The following is a 22,493-nucleotide window of genomic DNA, read 5'->3' on the forward strand; positions in this document are numbered from 1 at the left end:
GGCATAGCAGCTCAGGCCTTATATAGGACTTGGACAGAAAAATCACAGAGTTTATACCTCAGCAGTGATTATCAGATACCATCAGCTGCTGGGAACATGTGCAGAAGCAGAACTCTAAGTAATTAGGTAGCTTACAAGTTGAACATGAACAAATACGAGCCAAGATGCTTCCAGATTAAGCGCAGGCTTGAAAATGTGCCTCTGCTTATTTGCCTCAAATACGCCTATGGTCTTTACTGGGCATAGTCCAGTAAGAAGTGCTGTAAACCATGTATTCTGCAGCTGTATATTAAAACGTGGTCTGAATATCAGAATCCAGATCTCCAGCTTTTCTTCATATCTGCTTTTCTGCCTATGGCCGTTACTTCAATCATTTGTTTATTCCTATTAAACACCACTTATTTTGAGTCCCTGTAGCAACTTGAAAGATGACTTACCTACATTTTTCATTTACGTTTATTCGAGTGTGTCCAGAGGAGGGCAACCAAGATGGTGAAAGGTCTCCAGGGCAAGACTTACGAGGAGGGGCTGAGGTCACTCAGTTTGTTCAGCCTGGAGAACAGAAGGCTGAGAGGTGCCCTCATGATAGTCCACAGCTTCTTCAAGGGGAGCAGCAGAGCCAGAGGTGCTGATCTCCTCTGCCTGGTGACCAGCAATAGGACACGTGGAAATGGAACGAAGTTGTGTGAGGGGAAGTTCACATTAGACATTAGGAAAAGGCTCTTTGCTGAGAGGGTGGTCAGTCACTGGAACAGGCTCCCCTGGGCAGTGGTCACAGCACCAACCCTGTCAGAGTACAAGGACCGTCTGGACAATGCTCTTAGTCACATGATTTCATTTTAGGCTCTCCTGAGAAGCAGGGAGTTGGAATCAATGGTTCTTATGGGTCCCTTCCAACTTGAAATGACTTGAAAAGAACTCCTATGATTCTATGACTACATTCACATCTACACAAACACTATTCCTGGCTTTTAGTAGTGTTATTTGTTGTGTAGTGTAACAGATGCTAGAATGCATCCCTTGTGCAATGCCAGTAAGAAAAATCCTTAAAATATACACAGAAGTTAGATTTAACAAGCCAAAAGTTTCACTATATTGCATTTATTTACCTCTTATGTTCCAGTTACCCATTTACATTTTCTTACGCAAAACCTGGCATTGGTACATATTTTTTGTCACTTTCATTAGTAACCTGCAATACATATCAGCCAGCTTGTTATTTTAGGTATACAGTAACCTTCCATCTCAGCAAAAAATGTCCTCTTTTAAAGCCCTGATGCTCCACCATATCAGTCTTCTTTACTATTAAATAAGGGAAGTGAGCAAACTACTCATCTTCTTCCCCAAATATTTTTTTTCTGCACTGATGTATTTGTAATTCCTTTATAATTCCCCATGTCCTTTGTTAGCAAGAAGTAATTAAACTAATCCATCCTCTCTAAACCTCAGTTGACTCACAGCGTCCTTGGGTGTCATTGCATCTTGTTTTTGATTTCAGACCTTCAGACCTACATCTGCAGTTTACTGTTTTCCACAGCAGTTGTCAGTCATTCTTCAGCTGTGGTCTTTTTGGTTTGTGCAGCCATCTTGCACACCGATGAAATCTTGCTTCCTATGAGACCAGAATCCTTGTCCGACTGCACCTAAATCCATTCTTTACAGTGATTAATTTAAGTAGCACTTGTGCACAAGTTCCAGTTTCTCCAACAGTAAGAAATACTATAATTGGAGCAGGTTTTTTTCTTCAGGACAACAAAAACGGTCACGGTTTATTACAGCACTCATGATGTAGCCTTGCTGCCTCTATGGGTGACGAGGAAAGGTAAACTCCTTGTGTCTTTCCTCCTTACTTAGAGAAGACCTAGAATCTGCTCCCCGCTCTTGTCAATATAAAAAACCTTGGACCTTTGCATACTGACTAGCAGGCATCTCCAGCGTTGTGACACTGCAAACATTCAGTATCTGTTACATTGTCCACAAAGGTGTTGGATTAATGGTTTCATTTTGAGAACGGGTGTTAACTTGGGGTGCCCCCACAAGCATGCTACAAAGTATTCAGTATCCCAGCTCCACTGCCGCAAGTCCTTTCCAGGCAAAATAGAGCCCCGAGAACCCAAAACCCCTCAAATATTTTTATATTCCAAAAATGGAACCATCCTAGGTTCTGGTATCAGCTGCTGGGAATGTCTGTATTTTTATCCAGCTTCTGCCTAATAATAAATACAGAAATAGTCAATGATATATAAACGAAACATTTAAACATCTCTGTTGGTACTGCTTTGCATATTTGTAAATACTTAATTTGGTGCCATTGCATTAACCAGCAGTTAAAGTTCTGTTAGCATTAACTAAAATACTAAATTTCAGCACATGCTGATGCCCAGTAATTCCTCTAAAAGTGTTTCACAGCTGAGGAATTGCCGCTTTTCTTAAAACTGTCATCTTCTTGGCTAAATCCTATACTTATTCATGGATCTGGTAGCATATGAATTATGTTCACTACCCCTGCTTTCATCTGTGTAAGTCAAAGTGTATGGTTTTGGTCCAACATCTTGCAAAGTTCCTGTTTTGACGGTATTTACTGTGATAATTTACAATTCTGTCAGTTTCTGCACTTTGCAATTTAGCTACCGCGCCATCTACTCTGGTAGTGGTTTGAAGCGTTTTCTCCGCTCTCCCAGATGAAAAATTGTAGAATAAACCTTGGCTACTGCTAGCAGCTGCACAGAGTAAGCTGAATATTGTATCAGTCAGTTATCTACTTGCAATATTTGCACTCTTATTCACATTTCAGGTTACTTTTGTACTGTTTATATGCAATTAAAAAGTCAAAAAACTTTGAAGACATTTAGTAAGATTACATAGATAATATACAGGCAGTAAAGCAAAGTCTAGACTTATCTCCATGTTCTATAATTGTTCCAAAAATAAAACAAAATAGTAAGTACTGAGAATTTTACGCTCACAATTAAGATGTTGGTGCCATTTCAAAATCCACTTAAAATACTTCTTGGTTAGATCCATGCTTATACATACACTAAACAGAAAGCTGCCACTACACCTTGCAAATACAAAAATGCACCTGCATTTCAAACAAACAACAAAAGAAAAACCCTACTTGTAGTCTTCATCTCCTTTTTCAAAAGCTTTGTAAATAAAAGGTATCTCTCTCACAGCTGCAGAAACAGACCATTATTTCTGACTAACAAGTCTGCCATAGTGGTCAATCTAAATGGGAAACAAACAGTTCTGCTGCTAGCTTTACCACTGAGTAAACCAGCCATTTGTAACATGGCAGAAAAAGAGTCCAACTTCATTTGTAAGGTGTTTTGACATCTACTCATATTGAGGTATTGTCATAGTTCCATATGACTTTCAACACTGTGTAAACTAATAAAAATGAATGTTCTCTGTTTATTTGCAATTATAAGATTGGGCATCCCTTCATCTGTTAAGGTTTAAAACCTTCAAAAGGAGTAATACAAGACCATTATATTGTACCTAACTCTGGGGAAAGTCATATATTGTTAACCAGGTGTGATCAGATCTATTACATACCAGTGATTTTTGCCTCAAGGAGTAGACAAATGGATTGAAATTATTAAAAACCAAAATAAAACAGACTGACAGAACAACAAAACCAGTGTAACATTTTTTAAACCGCGTATCTCAAATCCATAAGCATTCAGTATCAAACCCCTATATTGTAAAAAAGGTATCTTTTAAAAGGATACCATTTAACTGGACTCTTCAGAAGGTTCTGAGCAAATCTTTCACACAGAACTATTAAGGAATCTGACTGGGCATGGGACGAAAGTTAAAAGTAATACCCAAGAAGCAGATCGTGAGCATGGTCAGTTTTCAACTTGACAAATATTGACAGTAGAGTGCCCTAGGGATTTGTACTGAAACAGTGTTATTTTACATATTCTTTCATCTGGAAAAAGGTACACATAGTCAACTGGCAGCTTCTGTGGATAACAAAAATTATTAAGACTACTTTCAGAGCTAATAAAAATTGCGAGGAATACCAGAGGTAGAACAAAGAAAGATTAAGGTCGATGATTAACTCAAAATAATGAACTGCTTGCATACTCTGAAGTTTTCTAGGACTGACAGTCATAGGGAAAAAATTAATGAGGCATTTATTCAGTGCATTCTGGCAAACAAAACCAAAGTATTCCAACCACACACAATGCTACAGCAATACTACACCATACAATAGCTGCAGCAGTACTCAAGAAATTATAACGCATAGTTACAGGACAAGGTTATGTTGAGGATAAATGTATGCAGTCTTCACTTAAAAAATACTTAACTATGTCCATAGGGATATAGGAGTAATTTAATGCACATTTTGAATTTTGCTCCAATTTATCTAATATAACATATATCCAGAGGTACAATATGGAATAAGATGAACTTACATGGCACAGTAGCCTGTAGTATATATTCCCACAATGGGCAAACACTGCATTGTAATACGTGATCACTTATTTCAGTCCTGCAGCTTACTAGAGTGACTTTTCCTTATTGCAACTTTTCCAGCCTGTAGAGCTGTTTTGCACTGCAGAATCAGATGAAAATACTTATTTCTAACATGGTGTTAACTGTATTATAAAAAAAAATCATAATCCAGAAAGACTTCACTTATAAAAACCCCCATTTGCATAGCAAAGCCAATTATTACTGTAAGATACTTAGCCTGTATTATATTTAGGCTAAGCAAGTCACTCAGGTAAAACCTGTAGGATGAATCTTCTATAAGAACACAGCCAACACCATTTACATTATTACAAAAAACCTAACATTTTAATCTTGAAGAGTTTTAAAACATTATTACAATGGGGTTGTGGGAAAGCATGTTATTTCTTAGAAATTAAGTATATCCAAACAATTTTGTGTCTTTTCCAGCTACAAGGTTTGATTTTCCTTGTTCAGTTCCGCATTGCCAACATGGCATTTATGTCCCAGATAAGATTCCGTAACTGATCCATGATCTGCTTCAGCTGCTGATTCTTCTGTTTCAGTTTCTGTGGGAAGAGTTTATTGTAAGATTTTTTTAAAAAATTGGTTCAAATAGTGCACTCAGAAATTCAACTAAAGTTACAGTGTTATCAAATGCTAGATCAATCTTTTTCTCAGTCACCTGTAAGCAGTATTAGTAGGATAATACATCCTCTTTAAAGCACACTCTAAAAATACAAGAAAGCCTCAAAAATTATGGATCATTGCTCTGTGTGTGTGTGTTTCTTTTCACAGCAGTCTTTCTATCAAAAAAGTGATCCCCTCAAAAAACAGAGGCTTGTGAGGATTGGTCCTCTCTTTCCCAAGTCCAAAATATAGCACTCTAAATAGGAAGAAAGAATTCAGGGAACAGGTAAATTTATGTGAATATATGTTGTATAACTTGGATGCACAGAAAAATGAGGGATTAACAGCAGAAATTTGAACAAAGCACAAGGTACAGGTGAAGCCAATCCAGCCCTTCAGGTCAACCCTGATGGGCTAAGGGGTCCCATCTTGAAACAGATAATCCCAAGCACGCTGTATTCTTTGCAATTATGTATTTGTTTTTGTGAACTGCAGAAGCATTTGAAGGAACAGAATAGCAAGCTCACTTTCATTTGGGTGCATAACCAAACGAAGACTATGTCTTTAGAGAAGAAAGTTCAGCGTGTTAAGACAGGGGTCCTCAAACTGCAGCCCGTGGGCCGGATATGGCACCCCAGGGTCCTCAATCCGGCCCCCAGTATTTACAGACACACACACACCTGGCTGGGGTTGGGGGGGGAGAAACCAAGCAGCCGCAGATGACTGCTTGCCACTGCATCCGCGCGCTGGCCCCCTGGTTAAAAAGTTTGAGGACCCCTGTGTTAAGACGTTACACAATCTTCCTAATCTTCCATGTTTCAGAATAATACATGTACTTATTGTCTAATTAATTCATTTTCCTGCTCAAATCAAAGCTGTCAAAAACTAAAGTTACTGTGTATTGTTAGCAGCAACCTACGTCCTTCAGATTTGATAAGATGTCCATCTTCTCACATTAAGAGATCAAACTACTTATTCGTTAGGCAAGTCCAGAGTTCCAAGTAAGGTGAAAGCACAGGGAAGACTTACTACCATCAAAAGAGGACAAATTATTCAAAATGTTTCAGGTTTGACATAACTTTGTTATTTGCACTACACAAATGGCAATACATTTAAAAAGTGACTCAGATCAGTAACATGACCAAAGTAACTGGAACAGTGATAAAAGCAAGCAACAAAAGCAGCAATATCCTAAAAATCAGTCTTCTGAGTTTTGATGCCAACAACACACCAACATTTTTGTCTAGCTGGTCAGCGGGGAAAGGAGTCCAGAGGAAAGCCTGTTCACTTCAGACCCGAAAAAATGGTCTGAAGTAAAATGGTAATTAGGCTTACATTACATGGGAGCATAGTATTTTGAGTAAGGGAAATACTCCTGAACACAGACTTTGGTGGACACATTCCCTGAAGCAGAGACAACACTCAATTCCAGACTCCTGAGAAGGATGGAAAAACAGATGTAGGACAGTTCACATGCATCTGTAAAGACAAGTAGTATACGATTGTTACTTTATCTGAAGATAATTTTAGATCCTTGTCTTCAGTGAAGAGCTATTTTCTTAGCTCTTCTATTCTACTTTTTCTAGAGACAGAAAAAACATCTAAGTACTATCTCTGGATTGCTAGGCTGAAAAAAGAATAAAGAGAGGGGGAAAATACCCACTTCAGAGAGCATGGTCTCCTAATTGAAATGCATATAGTGATCTCTGTTACCAATCTTTGACAGGCAGTGGTCCACACCACAAAGTACTACATAATTAATATGTTCTGCATCACTGGCAGTGCTGGCCTCTCCTTAAGACTTTGCTGAGCCAGTAAGAACATCTCAACTCAGGTCTAACCTTGGAAAGGTAAGTGAAATGGTCTTCTTGGGAAACGGGCAAGTTCTGTAAGCAGCTTCTGCAGCAACAACAAATTTTCATTTGAACAGATTGCTTGCAAGTCGTCTCCCACTCTTTCCTCCTTTTACTGAAATGACTTGGTTGAACTCTGGACTGCTTCTCAGGATTGACAGTTGTATGAAACAAGAAAAGGTACTTCAACCTACATATATGCTACAGTTTCTGACTATCTGTTCTATGACAGCACAGGAAAATTATCTTATATGAGGCAGTTTATAATGAATTTAAGAGACCTAAATTCACCTTAGATGTGACAGGCATGTTTCTGTTAGTCCCTCTTTGTCAGAAAAATGTTCTGACTGAAAACCAATCCCAAGGGGTCTTTGGTGATATTAATTTTCAATGTGATTAACTATCCATTTTGCCTGACACTGCAAGTACTATGACCAGCATGATGGAGTCAGCAAGGACTGCACCTTCCGGTAACAGAGACCTTAGCAGGCTTAGGTCAGGTAGGACATTTATAAAAACATGTACAGAAGTACAAAACCTGCATAAATGAAACAGAGTGGGAGAACCATAACATATATCCAGAAAACAGCTGTGTTCCAAGGAACGTCCCATAAAGAACTTGACATGTTTCATACAGATTTGGGTTCAGTAGGACACAGTAACTTCAACTTTGACTGAAAGCAATTTTTTACCTAAACTCATTTTTGGTTCACTTTCATTTCATTTGAAGTCAGTGCTGTCTAGACCAATCCACAACTTTCTATCAGAAACGTGTAAGAACTTTACTTTGCATGCTGCTCCCATCTCTCTCCTCATCTTAAGCCCATCTATCTTTCACATTTTAAAATCGAAACATGACTATGAGTCATTATCCTGCATTCAATCCATTTGTTAAAAGTCCCTTCTTCAGGCAAAGGTAATAGTGTAAATCCTGTGGAAGAGTAAGATTACATTCCAACTGATGCCTGTAAAACCATCCAGAGTACTTGCCTATGTTGACACTCAAGACATTTCTACAGAAACACAATGCTTGTGATAGGCAAGAAAAATTCAAGCCTGCCCCGGCAATTTATACTGTTCTTTTTTAAAGTAAGTCCTTCATAATGAAATCTCTGAAGTAAGAAGGTAGAAAATCCCTTTTTCCTCCTTCAGTTTTACAGTCAAAGGACTTACAACATTACATGCACACAGCAGGAAAAAAAAATTTAGGAAAAATGCCAGGTGATGTTCTAACTTATGGCTACTCAATTGATACCAATGCACAACTTTTGTCATAGTAAATTCACACATCCATCTATTTATAATATTTTTTCAAATTGATAAAAAGTATTCATCACTAATACATTAACTGCTGTGCAATTGAACATTAACAGACTTACTGTTCAGTAACTATAGGTTTTCCTGATGTCCTTCACATGCATAACTGTTCTACCCCTTACTCTGAGATTTTATGAGTTTTCTGCCTCCCTCCTCACCTGACAGCTGAAAGAAAACCCGCTCCTTCTGCGTACGTAACTGTTTGTTCCTGAAACAAGCAGAGACACCAGCGACAGCCTGTGCTCCACTGCACGCTCAATACTTTTCACACACTGAACCAGACAGCAATTGCACGTATCCACTGCTCTTTTGTTCAAAGAGAATAAGCACGTTCATTAAAATAGATGGATGTTTGCTTCATACCGCTTATATACCATTCAACAATGAAGTCTGAGGTCATATTTACTGCGCATCCTCTATGCTATGTAGCTTGTAATGGCATTATCCGTTCCCCAAGGTGCTTCTCCACCAGACTCCTCAGTGTTACATCCCCATTCTTAACATGAAAATCACACATGTATGATCCTCAGTTACAGATGGCAAACTAAGTCACAGGAACACTAGGGATAAAACCAGAATGCCTACCAACTTTGTTCAGAGATATCTAAGATTCAAGCCCACCCCTAAACTTCGCAAATTAATAGCTGCCCACATACTGAAAGGACAGCTATCACAAGCCATAAGGGGAAGAATAAACAACCACCACAGACATTTTGTGGCAAAGACAAGCATAAAAATCCAGTTCTCAAGAGCAGCTTTCAGTTACTTTCTCCCTACTCCCATTAAATCCCTCCTTCTCATTCCCAAATTCTGTTCTTATTCAATACCTTCATGCAAGTTACACGACACATAAACCAGGATTCTTATAATTTTACTTATCGTAATACTGATTCAACATAAAGAGTGCTTATCTGCAACAAAAGCAGAATAGCTCAAGGACTCTTCCAGAAAAGAAAGGAGGAGGAGATGGGAGGAAGAGGAACCAAATGTGAATGTGATAATGTAATAAAGGTTGTATAATATGCATTTATACAAGGACAAAAGGGGACAATTGGGGTAGCATGGACAGCTTTAAGTCAGTGCTCCCTAACATTTCTCAACTTTGTAACCATGATACTGTTTTGATACAAGAAGCAACAGGAAAACTTTGCATGCAACATGTTATATGAAACTGAAAGGAATTATTTCATTATATAGAATAAAATGCATCTGAGTGCTGAGAGAGCTGGCTAATGACATTACAAGACCACTCTACGTAATTTTCTATTGAAGATGGGAAGAGGCTCCTGATGAAAAAAGAAACATCTGAACTCATCTTCAAGAAAGGCAAGGAGCAGGATCCAGAAAGATATAGAAATTACAGGCTGGTCAGCCTAACCCCTGACCCCAGAAAGACTATATACCAAATCCTTCTGCAAGTCATGTCCAGACACATGAATGATAAGGTGACTGGGAACAGTCATCTCTGATTTATCAAAGATGTGTTGTGCTTGACCAACATGACAGCCTTCTATCAAGAAATGACTGGCTCTGTGGCCAAGGGGAGAGCAGGGCATTTTCTTTACTTTCATGTTAGTCAGGCTTTTGACATAGGCTTTTGACACAGTTGCAGGGTTGATGGAAAGCTGACCAGACTATTGGATTCTAAATGTTGTGATCATCAGCATCAAGACCAAGCGGCAGCTGGTCACTCTTGATGTTTCTCAGGTCAATATTCTTAATATCCTCATTAATGACTTATCCATACTTAATGACCTATTCACTGTATCGAAGTATCAAATTTGTTGACATTATCAAATGGGGGGAAGTGGTCGATATACTCAGTGGTAGGATGTCCAACTCAGAGGGGCCTCAACAGGTGGGAAAGGCAGGCCAAAACCTATCCCAGGAACTTCAATTAAAGCAACATCCTACAACTGAAACCAGAATAAACTCACACAACAGCACAAGCAGAGGGCTGACTGAACAGAAAGCAGATTTGCAGAAAAGGACCTGAGATCCTTTTTGAAACTTTCTGACAAGTTGAATGTGAGTCAGCAGTGGACCTTTTTCCAACAATGAAGACAAACTGCACATTGTGCTATATTAGTAAGAGCATGCCTATCAGGTCAAGTGAAATTATTATTCTCCTCTATTTGGCTCTGGAGAACGATTGTCCAATTTGAGGCTCAACAGAAAACACTAACATACTAGAGAACGTCTAGTGGAAGGCCACCAAGATGATTAAAGCTGTATTTGTTCGGTCTCAGGCAGAGAAGGCTAAGGCAGGATCATGATGCTGTCTTCAGTTACCTGATGAAGATCATAGAAAAGACAAAGCTGGACTTCCCTTGAATGTACACAGCAAAAGGATGAGGGGCAGCTGACGTGAGTTACAACAAAGAAAATTCCAATGTAACATAAGGAAAACTTTCATAGTGAAAGCTGACATTTAAGAAGGGCTCAGAAAGGGTGACATTTCCATCCTTACAGTTAATTCAAAATGCTACTGGACATAAGCCTGAGCAACTGGATCTAACTTTGCTCATCGGCCCTGCTTTGAGCTGGGGGTTGAATCAGATAATCTCCAGACCTGCCACTGAGCCTAAATTCCTCTATGATTCTATCATTGCAGACACCCAGTTTTGGTACCCAAAACAGGATAGAACTGCTCCCAGTGCAGATTAATTTGCTTAGAATGTGTCCAAATCAAAAACTCCTCCCCTCTTGTTAAAGTGTTCTTTGGTGCAAATTCATAGTTTAGGTGAAAAAGGACTCTACAAATAGAAAACAAATTAAAAATACGTGCAAATAGTTTGAAAAACAGTTTAAAAGGAATTTAGGTTTTCAGCATTGTCAAAAGTAGTTTTCAGGTGAATTTCCCTAAAGAGAAAGACTAATTGCAAATTGCTGTCATTTTAAGGACTACTTCACTAAACAACACCAGCTGCAGTGCACAATGCTTTTGCTATCAAAAAAGCCCAGAGCTAAACTCTTAAAACTAAACAGCTTAACTTAAAAGCCTGTCATGTAGATTGCCTTTTCCTCTCTTAGCAAGATTACTGTTAACCAGTTAGCAAAGATTAATTAAGAATATCAAACATGATTGTTTTCTAAAGAGTCACCTGGAACGTCCTAATGCTATTTCACATAGTTTCATTTTCACCCAAATGAGCTGAGATGGCTAATTATGTGATGATTTTCCTAAGTGCCTCATTTGAAATGAGACCTACAGCAACTGAAAAACCAAAGCTGTACTTGCTCCATTTCTAAAAACAAGTGGTAAAGAAAACTGCTGATATGGCAGCAACACAAGATTAAAGTGTTCTCAGTTTGTGATTTTATATGTTCTGTTGTAAGTTCTGTCACCATGGGCCCAAGGTGAGCCTGACATCTTGAAAATACTACAGATGATGCTATATTTAGAAGGTAAAAAGCCTGTAGACAGAATATTAAAAGACTCAAAAAACATGAAGACAAGCGAGTAAATTTTGGTAATGGCTTCCAAGTGTTGCAAATAGTAATTATGTTCAGTGGAAACTGTATCGGAACTTGTATTAGTAGACTAATGCAAATGCTAAACTGATTCTGGAACAGTAAATTATTTATCCCAGAGAAAGAGTTACCACTTCAACAATTTACCACCGCAGAAAACAAATAGAGATAAAAGCAATAAGCAACATTTTTTGGAACTGCAGGAGAGGATTGTTTGGTATGGAAGGTAGAAGTAGTCAGTGCTCAATAAATGGTTTGTTTGGTTATGTCATAGTAAGAATGCACTCTTCTTAGTGCTGGCAAAAATCCCTTTTGTTTTTAAGCTTAATAGGTTTCACTTAAACTTACAATTGCTAAACATTACTGAATTGCTAGAACATAAATTCATTACCTCATGAACTGATCTGTGTTTTAAATTAATGGGTAAGTACTTCTTAACCAAGGTGAGCACATTAAACTTTCTGACCTAGAAGATAAGTCTAATATAGCAGAATAAATAAATAAATAAGACCAGAAGACGTCACTGTAGTGTAAACTGACATCAAAGCCTACTGGTATTTGGGAACTCTGCTACATCAACAGGTTCTCCTGCCCCATGAGTGACATGGTGAGTATCAGAAGTATGTGATGTGACACTCCTCCACTGAGGATGCTCCCTTCCCAGACAACTGTGGTAGCAAAGCAGAGTTGCTATGTATTGAAATCAGCGGCTTCTGGAAGGAGGGGTGCTTTTCTCTGAGAATATATGATCCACAAGGTTTATATGATCTACTAGCTTCGGCTGTGCTCCACATGGCAGGGCAGTTAGTGTTTTTCACATACATTCAGAGCCACCGAAGAGGTCAGGCTGGCTGGGTATCACAGCAAGAAGGGCGAAATTAAGAGACCCATGAAAGGTCTAAGAATCCAAATGTCTCAACAGCGTCAAAGTATTGGGTTATCGCAATACTGCTTTTTTGGCACCAGTAACATGCAAGACTGAAAAAATACTGCCTATCACAGCAAAAAGGACTAGGTGAGAGAAGGACAATCAGCTGAAGGAAGAAAAGATAGTGGGTCAAGAATCTTAATCTGTCATGTTGGCTTCACTGTCACAGCATTTTTGTCAACATTTTGTATTACTGAAATTTTGCTAAACTAAATTAAGCAAAACCGAGTTGGGAGGCGGACATTACATACTACAGAGGATTGAAAAGCTGTAGAACCATAGAGGGCTATTTGAGCCCAGCAGCCACTGTCAGAAATTAGACCAATTAATCTGTGTTTTTTTCTTTGCAAAAATAAGGATTTATTTATTTCTAGTCATAAAACCCAAAGCATTTCCTATTCTGCAATGTATTAAAATTTGCACTCTGAAAGTGGTAGTGGGTGTGCTTATACAGCTGGAGGGAAACAAAAGAAAAAAAATTTTTCAGAATTTTTTCGGATACAAGAAGTTTAAATTTCTTTTGCAGCAGTTACTAAGTATTTGTCCACAGAATACTAGAGAAAGTTCAACTACCTTGTGAAGATTTACTGTGGAAAATCTGGAAATTTGCTCTAGGCATTTAAGTGTAAATACAGGATTTCAGACCAGATTTAAGTGAAGGTTTTAACACATTCTTAATTACCAGTTTGCTACCAATGTTCCTGTAACACCATCAACCTTTTTAAGGTTCAGAACTCATCATAAACATTTATGAAATTCTTCTCACAAGATCACACCAAGGATGTTTAAAAACATATTAGCATACTAGTACAACAACAAGGGCAAAAACATGTCATAGAACTATTAAAAACACAGCAAATACGGACAGTTAAGCTTATTAACACTTAAAGACTGGAAATAAATGTGCATAAATTCACAGTATAGCATTACATATAATATAATATATACAACCGTGCCACATCAGCACTGAACAGAAAGATATAACAGGAAAGCTGGCAAGTGCTTTTTTCTAAATTCACAGAGTCCTAATTTTCTCCTGTAAAATATGCATGCATTTTTCTAAATAAATGGGTTATGAAAAATTCAGTACACCTGATTGTTGAAGACAAACTAAAATATCGGAAGTATTTAAAAGCTGAAAATCCACCAATTATTCTCTCCATAAAGAAATATTTTACTCATTTATTTCCTTTGTTCAGTTATTTTTGTAGATCGTGCCTCCTTTTTGCTAAGCATTTACAGAAATTACAGCAACAGAAATATTTAATTAATCCTATCTTTGCACTTTACAGATTGAAGAAACAATATTCAAAACTGTGGTCTGGTAAAACTACGTATTTTTAATCTCATTATATTAGCATTTACTACAGCACATTTATTTTAAAATTTGAATCCATCTTTAGTAATTGTACTCAATTGCATACTGCCACTCAAACTGAAAATTTAACAGCACCTTTATCATACATAGTATATTTTTTCTGAATGTGTCAAGATTCGCTAAATGCTACACTTAACAAATGGAACGGTCTTCCTCAAACTGTCAAAATACAGAAGGTAGCTCTGGAAATCCCTTACCAACTACATTACTGCAATAATATTTACAAATTTGATGTTGAATATCCATTTTTTTAACACCCTGAAGGTAAGTTTTGAAGAGAAGTAAGTTCCAACAGGCACCTTACCTCAACCTGTGCTGCCAATATCTAGTGGGTTAAGCATAAACATAATACACCATATTCAGAAGAATATGTGTTGGTTTAAAAAGAGGAACAAGTTTAAATTGTCAGGAAACCTAAACTCTACTGTACCAGAGGTACAGCTAAAAAGACCCTGCTTACTAAAACTCTGAAATAGTTACATGCGAGAAGTATTTATTACCAGGTTTGATGGTAGTCATCACACATACTGCATTTAGTACAGCAATCTAGAAATTTAAGCTTTGTAATGACAAAGTGACAGTCTCAGTTTTAGGCAAATTAATTTCAACTTTGTTACCTTATTTACTTCCATGATTTCCCTTCTCTCTTCACTAGCAAAACGGAGCTGACTTGCAGCACCACGATCATCATGCTTGGAGCTGTCCTCTTCAACATATGGAATAAGTTGCTGTGAAGACAAGAAACATTAGCTTGGGGTGGGGAATAAAAGGGGGGGGGGAGAAAAAAAAAGAAAACAAAACCAGGAGATACATACGGTGCTACCATTTTCTCCGAAGGTTCAAACTTCCCAAGAGGAAGTGGAGACAAGATTACTTTGTCACCTCAACCCAAAGACCTTGGAATGATCTCAGTCAGTTCTCCAGGAAAACAGTGTGCTTCAAAAAGACACAACCCCACATATTACCATGCCCAGACCTAAGCAATTTCACAACTGTGGGCAGAACCCGGTCTTTACATTATAAGATGTTTATCATAGATAATCCTTTTATTCTTGAATTCTGCAGATTGCGATTTTAAAATTTACTATTCCACACTGTGAAATACCACAAACATGAAGTTATTATTATAAAGTATTTCAGTGATATGTGAAACACAATTATGACTGGCTTTATATAGCTACTTGGTTAATACCCTAATTATGACTATGGTAGTGAGCCTCTGATTGGCTGTTCTTACAGTCAGGCCCACAGTTACCTAATAGGAGTTCTTCCGTAAAAATTTCCCACTGTGATCTCCTCAGGGACACAGAATCATAGATTTGTTTTCGTTGGAAAAGATCATAGGGTACTCCTTCCCTGTAAGCTTCTACAAAACCAAAAATCTTTGATTTCTAAACGAATACTAATGCGTGTTCCCTTCCTAAAAAAAAAAAAAAAATTAAAAAGCATCAGTAATACTACATACAAAACAAATATTTGCTTCTGTGTCAGAATATTCCCAAGCTACTAGCATCTTATTAAAAAATAATTATAAGCTGTAGCATTTTATACATGTGTATCCAGAAAGTCTACAATAGTCTGTTGTAGATTTTTCTGTCCGAACTGAGAAAAGCTAAAGCTGACAGCAAAATTACATACTTGTTCACATACACATTACAGACAAATGAGCATATAGTAATTGATGTAATTGAGCAAGAAGACATTAAAAGTCTTGGAGCAAATTGTTCATCGAATGCATGTTAACTTGTTACTTAGCTTGGGGTATGATCTTATGAAGCATGCAGCAGCATTCTTCAGCATTTTGATGGAAAACTTACTTCGGTTTAACCCCCTGAAAATTTAATTTCCTTCTATACGAAAACTTCCATAGGTCATTCTTATTAAGCTTATCAAAATGGACAAAAACTACCACACTAAACTCTTCCATGAAAACATAGTAAAGGTTAACAACTTACTACATTTGCATACCATAAAGACGCAGTAGTGTGGCTGCTAAATACTCTTGGAAAGAACTCCTCTCTGATGGAAAAATCAAGTACCACTCAAAGCAGAACATTTCCTTTTGAAACCTCCCATCTTTCAGAAAAGCTAGTAGAAAAATAAAAAAAAAAAAAGCAAAGAACTAAACCTAACACATAAATGAAGTAGGAAATTCAATCAGTTAGAGAACTCTGTAGCCAGATCTGCTTCACAATTATCTCAGGCCTTGATACGTTGCTTAACAGAAAGTTGGTAAGAATACCTATTACATTGCTAGTACACATTAACGAAAAAGTATGAAAACATTTGTATCAATAATGATAGGCTAGGGAATTTTAGTAGATACTGACTTCTCTTGACTGTGTAAAAATAATAATTGATATTCTTTAAAGATATGGTTAGAATGTTCAGTCATTAAATGTCTGAGAATATTCCTGAAAAGCTGAAATAAGTATTTAAGATAACTGATCCAAAAGGAATGGTGTGCCACTCTCATTCACTCTAACCAATAAAACATGAGAAGGCAGGCATTCTATTAACTTCAGAGAAGAAAAGACTAAGTAAATGAAAGAAAAAGAATTCCAACTATCGATACAAAATTATGCTGTCCTTTAGGTATCAGTGAGACACTGAGTTAAAAAAAAAAAAGCTTAAAGTGACTACTCCTTTCTCTATGGAAATTCTTTTTTCATCCTGATAACAAGAAAAAAACTGTGAAAAGTGAAAAAAGAAAAAAAAAAAAAACTACCAACGCTACCTCATCCCAACCCTATGGGAAAACCAGACACATCAAAAGCTTTTAAAGGGGACACAAGTATTCAACTACTGCAAACAACTCAACAAACCATGCAAAAAGTTTTATTTTTTTTAAAGGGAAAGTTCCCTTACTCCCTTGCCTGCTGTAAGGTTTCCAGGTACCTTTCTCTGAAATACACGGCAGTGACTGCTGTCAGAAGTAGATTAGTAGTTTAGAACGGACTATACAGAAAAGACTTCTTAATTTCTTTATTTTCAACTACTCAGTGAAGAGACTCAAATACAAAAGATAATGCTTATATTATTAAAACTCAATGGACAATCAGAAGTTCATTAATGGAGTTGCCTCAGAGGCAGTATTTAAAGAACTTCATAGTTCTGGTTAATATAGAACAGTAATAACTCAAACCATAACACAAAACAGGCTTTAAGGGTATTACTAGGAATTAGAAACAGCTTATGTGGGGGGAAAATAAACTTTTGACTTTACTAGGAATAGCATTTTTATTAGGCAAAAACTTTGGACGATCCTCCCTCCTGGAAGTCCTACACCGCTAACTTTTCCATCACCACTGCATGTTCAGGTTTGGTTCATCCTGGCTAAGCAGGTTACGAGTAGCTGACTGAGGGAACCATGGAGGCACAGACTGATGGCCAGAGCAACAGAATAAAGCATTATTACTCAGGGAGCCAGGCTGGAAGGTGAGAGCTTAAAGCAGACTTTTACCCACTGTAACTGCTTTTTTAAAAAAACTTGCCCTGACCCTTTTTTCCCTAGGGGAAACAAATCGGTGAATGTGCCAAGAAGCCTCAGGAAAAAGGCTAAAATTTTAGATGAAGTTTGATTTCAAAACTGGATCCCTCCCAGCTGGTAAGAATTGTTGATATTAGTGCGAAAATTTCAAAATCTTTCAACCAGCTCCACATAATAAACAGAATGAAGTCCACCAAATAATTCTAGTTTCATTTAAAACTTGTTATCAGTCTCTGACAACTCAGGAGAGTGGATGATATGCTAAGGAGAGTTCAGTTATTCTGATTTGTAATTTATATATGAATAAAGATACTTACTTCTATGGGAACAGGATCAAGCCCAGCACAGTTTTCATTGCATTTGTCATAAACTAATCTCAGTTTTCTGAAGAGTATTGATAGCTGACGGAGATGTTCCTGCAGCTTTCCCAGTCTGTCTTGATACGTTCCAGTATGGTAAGTAACACCATTCGGTAACTTAAGAGAACCAAAACCCCAAAACATTAAGAATATTATGTTCAAGTTTCTGTCACACAAAATAAATTAACTAAAATAAATCTGAGGGGGTGTGTGTACATTTAAAAATAAGACAATCACACTATCCCCACAGAAATCACTGAAACTTCTATCTTTTTTATCAGCAAAATTCTGTATTTTATCTGCTCATCTGATGTGCCAAATCACTTCTGTCAAACAGCTTCATGTATTCAATGCTTTAGTCATTCTCAATCCTTCTGTAACTCTTTTCAGTTAATGTCTTCAAAGTGCTTAAGCATGGTTCTGTTGTTATCTGAGTATTATACTTCCAGACTTTGTGTCTCAACCGCAGGTCACAATTCAGACACAAAGTGAATTCACTCAGCGTGAATTGGCAAACTCTAACTACATATATATATATGTGTGTATATATATATATGTATATGTACACACACCTAAGATGACTACAGAAGGAAACTGTCAGAGCCATGAAAACACAGAGGAAATGGAAGTGATGATTTATTTTCTGCTCTCAACAGAGAAACACAACAAAAGTTTGTACATTTTCTCAGTAAGTAGACACAAATAAGGATTATGTCTGCTTTATTAACAAAAAGAAATGTCAAAAAGTCCTAGACTGAAAATATATAAGGAAAAGATCAATGAAAATTTCTCTGAAATTATGACCCAGATGCTATCAAAACCAGAGAAACATAACCAGCATTTAAACAGACCTCACTATTCGTAAAGGAAAACACAGATACTAAGTGTATTTAGAGTATATTTATTGTGGGGGCAATAACAAATCAGCATTCTTTAATTTTTCCCATCTTCACTTAATATACAGGAGTAATCAAACATATTAAGAGTAGTATTCACTTCTCCAGTCAATCCCTCTTTTCAAAGCCGTTTGATCAAGTTATGTATTTAAATGTCCTAAGCTCCTATATCTCCCGTGCCCATATATATATTGGCAAAAACATGGCAAGTTGAGGACCATAAAAAGAAGTTATTTCTCACCTGCATGTTCCTCAGTAACTGGAAGATTTCCATCGTTCGAAACACAATATCCTGCACAGTCTCTTGGCCAATACGACAGAGTGAAGCTGTATTTACCTCCCGAGCTGCTTGAGCCTGTGCCCCTGAGAAGGCACCAGGCGGCATTCCTGTCCCAGCGAGAGGGGGAGTTGACATCCCTTGACATTAACTGGTCCCACTGAGTCAAGCTGCACAAAGAAGTTAAGATGAATGATTAAGTACTTGTTTGCGTGTATCATAACAACTTCCATACGGCGGTTATACCATCCCTTTTCCCCCTACGTGGCCCTATCCAAGATAAAACTGTTCGACTGATGAGAAGATTGCTCAGCGCATCACCCTTTGGTTTGGACACCAGTCCCGTAACCACTGCAGCTTCGCTGGGCAACTGAACAGGGGGTGCTTCTCGCACCCCTCCCCTCACAGCGCCCACCAGGAGGGCCCCTGCCCCGACCTGTCGTAAGGGGACACGAGAAGCTCTTTTGCCCGGCTCCAGCACGGAAAATCGCATCCCCGCTCCCGAGCTCCGGGCCCAGCACCTGCCCAGCGCTCCTCCCTCCGCTGCCGGGCACGGCCCGAGGCGCCGCTCGCCCGCCCCGCAGGCCGGGAGGGGCCAGGGCACAGGCGGTGTCCCGGGACCCCGCAGGCCGGCCCCCACGGCCCCGCCGGCCCGCTCCGGGGCTGCGGGGCCCCCAGACGAGCAGGCCCCCCGCTACCTCCCCACTTAGCGCGGCCGCCCGAGGAGCCGCGCCGCGCTGCCGGGACGGGGCGCGACCCGTCCTTCGCCTGCCGGGGGCCGCCCCGCGCTCCGCGGCCCCTCCCCGGGGACGCCCGGCTGGTAACGGGAGCACGGGAGGCAGCGAGACCCCCCGGGGGGAGGGCGAAGCACCCCCAGGCCTCCCCCGCGGGCGGCGGCCGGTACTCACGGGGCACCGGGGCGCCGCGTCGCCCTGGAAACGCGCAGGCGGAAGCGCTCGGGCTTCCCGGGCGGAAGGCGGGCGCCCCGGCGGCGGAAGGGACGTCACGGGAGGCGCCGGGAGCGGCGGCGGCGGTAGGGGTTAGCGCCGCGGGCCGCATGGGTATGTGTAGGTTGAGCAGTCAGGGCAGAGTCGCAGCAGGTGTCTGCGAAGTGACACCCCCCCGTAATGAAGGTGGGGATTGAGACATACCAGTTTTGTAATTTATTTTTTTTTTTAGATCATGCTGATAAATTGCTGAGTATCTGTTTTCGGGTGTGCGTGCACACATGCACGCCTATATTAATTTTATAGCTTTATAGGTGTACTACTACTACGGCTACTGATTGCATAGAAGCATTTTTGCCAGTATAGACGAGCCTTCCGCTTTGGCCTTCCGATATCACTGGACTGGCGTGGGTTTGAAGCGCTTTGGTGTTCCCCACCCCGAGTGCTTGTGCTAACACCATTCAGCTGGTGCTGTTCCGAAGTACAGAGAAGGCCTCCTGTGTGATGGAGACGGAATATCCTCAGAAAGAAACCACACAGCGTCTGTGAGGGCTGATAGATAACAGACTGTACGATAGTTTGTGCTTACTGGCTGGCTGTATAAAGAAAAAAATATTCATATGCAAAAACTAAAAAAAAAAATTTTTCCAGTTGGTGGTGTACTGTGAGTGATTTTGACAATTAAGTACCTGAAAATACAGAAGAGGACATTTATATACTTGCAGCTTCTTACGCATTCTTAGGAAGTACGGTCTTCAGGTAGTTGTGCTGTATTAAAACTCATCTTTTGTACAAAATGCGTCGCGTTTGTAATGCTGTAAAAATAAATCAGAAGTTTGACACATCGTATACAGCCTTTATTAAAGAAGAAAGCAGTCAAGGAACATTCAGAACCATACAAACTTGCTGTCAGAGGCATCATGCTGTAGAAAACATTTTTTACTTGAGATTAATGAGGGGAAACCACCCCTTTACCTAAATTGAAGCTTTTTGCTAACTGGCTGAATTCTCTCTAGCAGGCTGCTTTTGCCAAGGCGCAGGGTAAATAATTACGTTTTAACAAAGACCTTAGAAACCACTTTTGTATCTTTTATACTTAAACAGATAGAAAAAAGTGTTTATGAAAGCAAGAGAGGGATATTTTCAGACCATAAAAGAACATCCCATGGTGTCTGGCTAGAGAAAGCTTGGGAATAAAAGCTCCCAAAGATTTTCTAAGGGCTTTTTTGAAGGCTTACATCTTGGTTCACTGTTCATTAAGGAAATGATGCAACTGTTCAAGAGTTGAACACAAAGGATAACGTTTTCCTTTTCTGATTGCATGCCCATGAGCTGTGTTCACACTGCTTGACTTGCTGCCCCAAATCTGATGACTTGAGAGTAATGAGTGATTCAGACCACATACTGTTCAGGGCTGCCAGACACGGACTCCATATACAGTCATATCCTGAAGTGTATGACTGCCGCGTACAGTAGGCAGTTGAAATACAGAGCCAAGTCTGCATGTGAAGGGTGCTGAAGAATGTTGCTAGGAGGCCTGATGTTATTCATTGCCAATCTGTGGAACCATCTAAATCTGATTTTTTGCTCCTAGACAAAGGAATCTCCTCTTTTTAGATAAGGAATGTTTTCTTGGTTGAATGGGAAAATGATGAATATAGGTTTTGCTTTTTAAAAGCAATCCGTTAAGCAGCCATTGTCTGACTTCAGTTTGGGCCAAGTGCTTTCATCTGGAAGGTGTCCAAATCAGAGTTCATCTCTCACATCCATTTCAATTTCTGTGGCATCAGTTCAAGCAGTGTGATAGGATGCTGCAGCCTTTGTTGCTGGGTTGTAGAGAAGCTACCAAAAAACTAACAAAGCCTGTGTCTACACGTAGTATTCTAGTCCAATCAACTGTAACCCAGATTGGAAATCGGGACTGAGTAGCTACTTCAATGATTATAATTTTCACAGTAATAATGATTATTGTGATTTTTATGTGATTTATTTTGTATTTCGAGAAGTTCTCACTCATATATGCTGAGCAGCTCCAAAGATGGTATGGCTATCCTCTATCAGGAAAGCAAAAATCCTCAGAAGTGAGGCAAGAGGATAATTGTTACTTTTGTTTAAACAATTTTCTGTAAATCGGTTGATATGCTTGCAAGGCAATATGAATCATTGTATTTAAAAATAAACAACTGGTGGAATTCCTGAATCGCCCTCTGTTTTCCTTGAATAGAAGAACGTACTCCCTCCCAAGCCTCCTCAGGCTATTCCTTAGCAGCGATGCTTTGATACTGCTCGGAGGGTAACAGATGGGCTTAGGGGAAATGCGTTAACCAGGAAAGGACTTTCATTCTCAGTCCTGTCCCATTCAGTGTTTATGTGTGGATTCAAGGAGAAATAATGGGACTTGGTGGAACCTCTGCCAACAATAAACAGACAAGGCACAATTTTACTGTTACCAAGCTGTGATAGATAACAGCACAGCAGGT

The 22,493-nt window shown here is 39.1% G+C and overlaps 1 protein-coding gene across 2 annotated transcripts; it reads right to left on the bottom strand.

Annotated features, from left to right (window-relative positions):
- Positions 1-1,082: 1,082 nt before the first annotated feature.
- Positions 1,083-20,051, bottom strand: MED30 (mediator complex subunit 30). 2 transcript variants are annotated; one of them, XM_055705479.1, is made up of 5 exons: positions 19,975-20,051; positions 19,031-19,236; positions 17,852-18,010; positions 14,662-14,772; positions 1,083-5,033 (listed from the first exon to the last, which is right to left on the bottom strand). In XM_055705479.1, the coding sequence occupies exons 2-5, from the start codon at positions 19,202-19,204 to the stop codon at positions 4,938-4,940; spliced, it is 540 nt and encodes a 179-aa protein (XP_055561454.1). In that variant the 5' UTR covers positions 19,205-19,236; positions 19,975-20,051; the 3' UTR covers positions 1,083-4,937. The 2 variants fall into 2 exon arrangements, with proteins under 2 accessions (XP_055561454.1, XP_005441494.2); XM_005441437.4 differs by lacking the exon at positions 19,975-20,051 and adding an exon at positions 19,503-19,646.
- Between the last annotated feature and the right edge of the window lie 2,442 nt (positions 20,052-22,493).

Source organism: Falco cherrug, chromosome 3 (genome assembly GCF_023634085.1).
Source record: "Falco cherrug isolate bFalChe1 chromosome 3, bFalChe1.pri, whole genome shotgun sequence".
Taxonomy (NCBI): domain Eukaryota; kingdom Metazoa; phylum Chordata; class Aves; order Falconiformes; family Falconidae; genus Falco; species Falco cherrug.

Excerpts from the sequence above, each read along its gene's own strand:
- MED30 (XM_055705479.1), bottom strand. The coding sequence starts at position 19,204 with ATGTCAACTCCCCCTCTCGCTGGGACAGGAATGCCGCCTGGTGCCTTC. Across the intron at positions 18,011-19,030 it reads AGTTACTGAGGAACATGCAG|TTACCGAATGGTGTTACTTA; the intron begins GTGAGAAATAAC and ends GGTTCTCTTAAG. Across the intron at positions 14,773-17,851 it reads TTGATCCTGTTCCCATAGAA|CAACTTATTCCATATGTTGA; the intron begins GTAAGTATCTTT and ends TTGTCTTCACAG.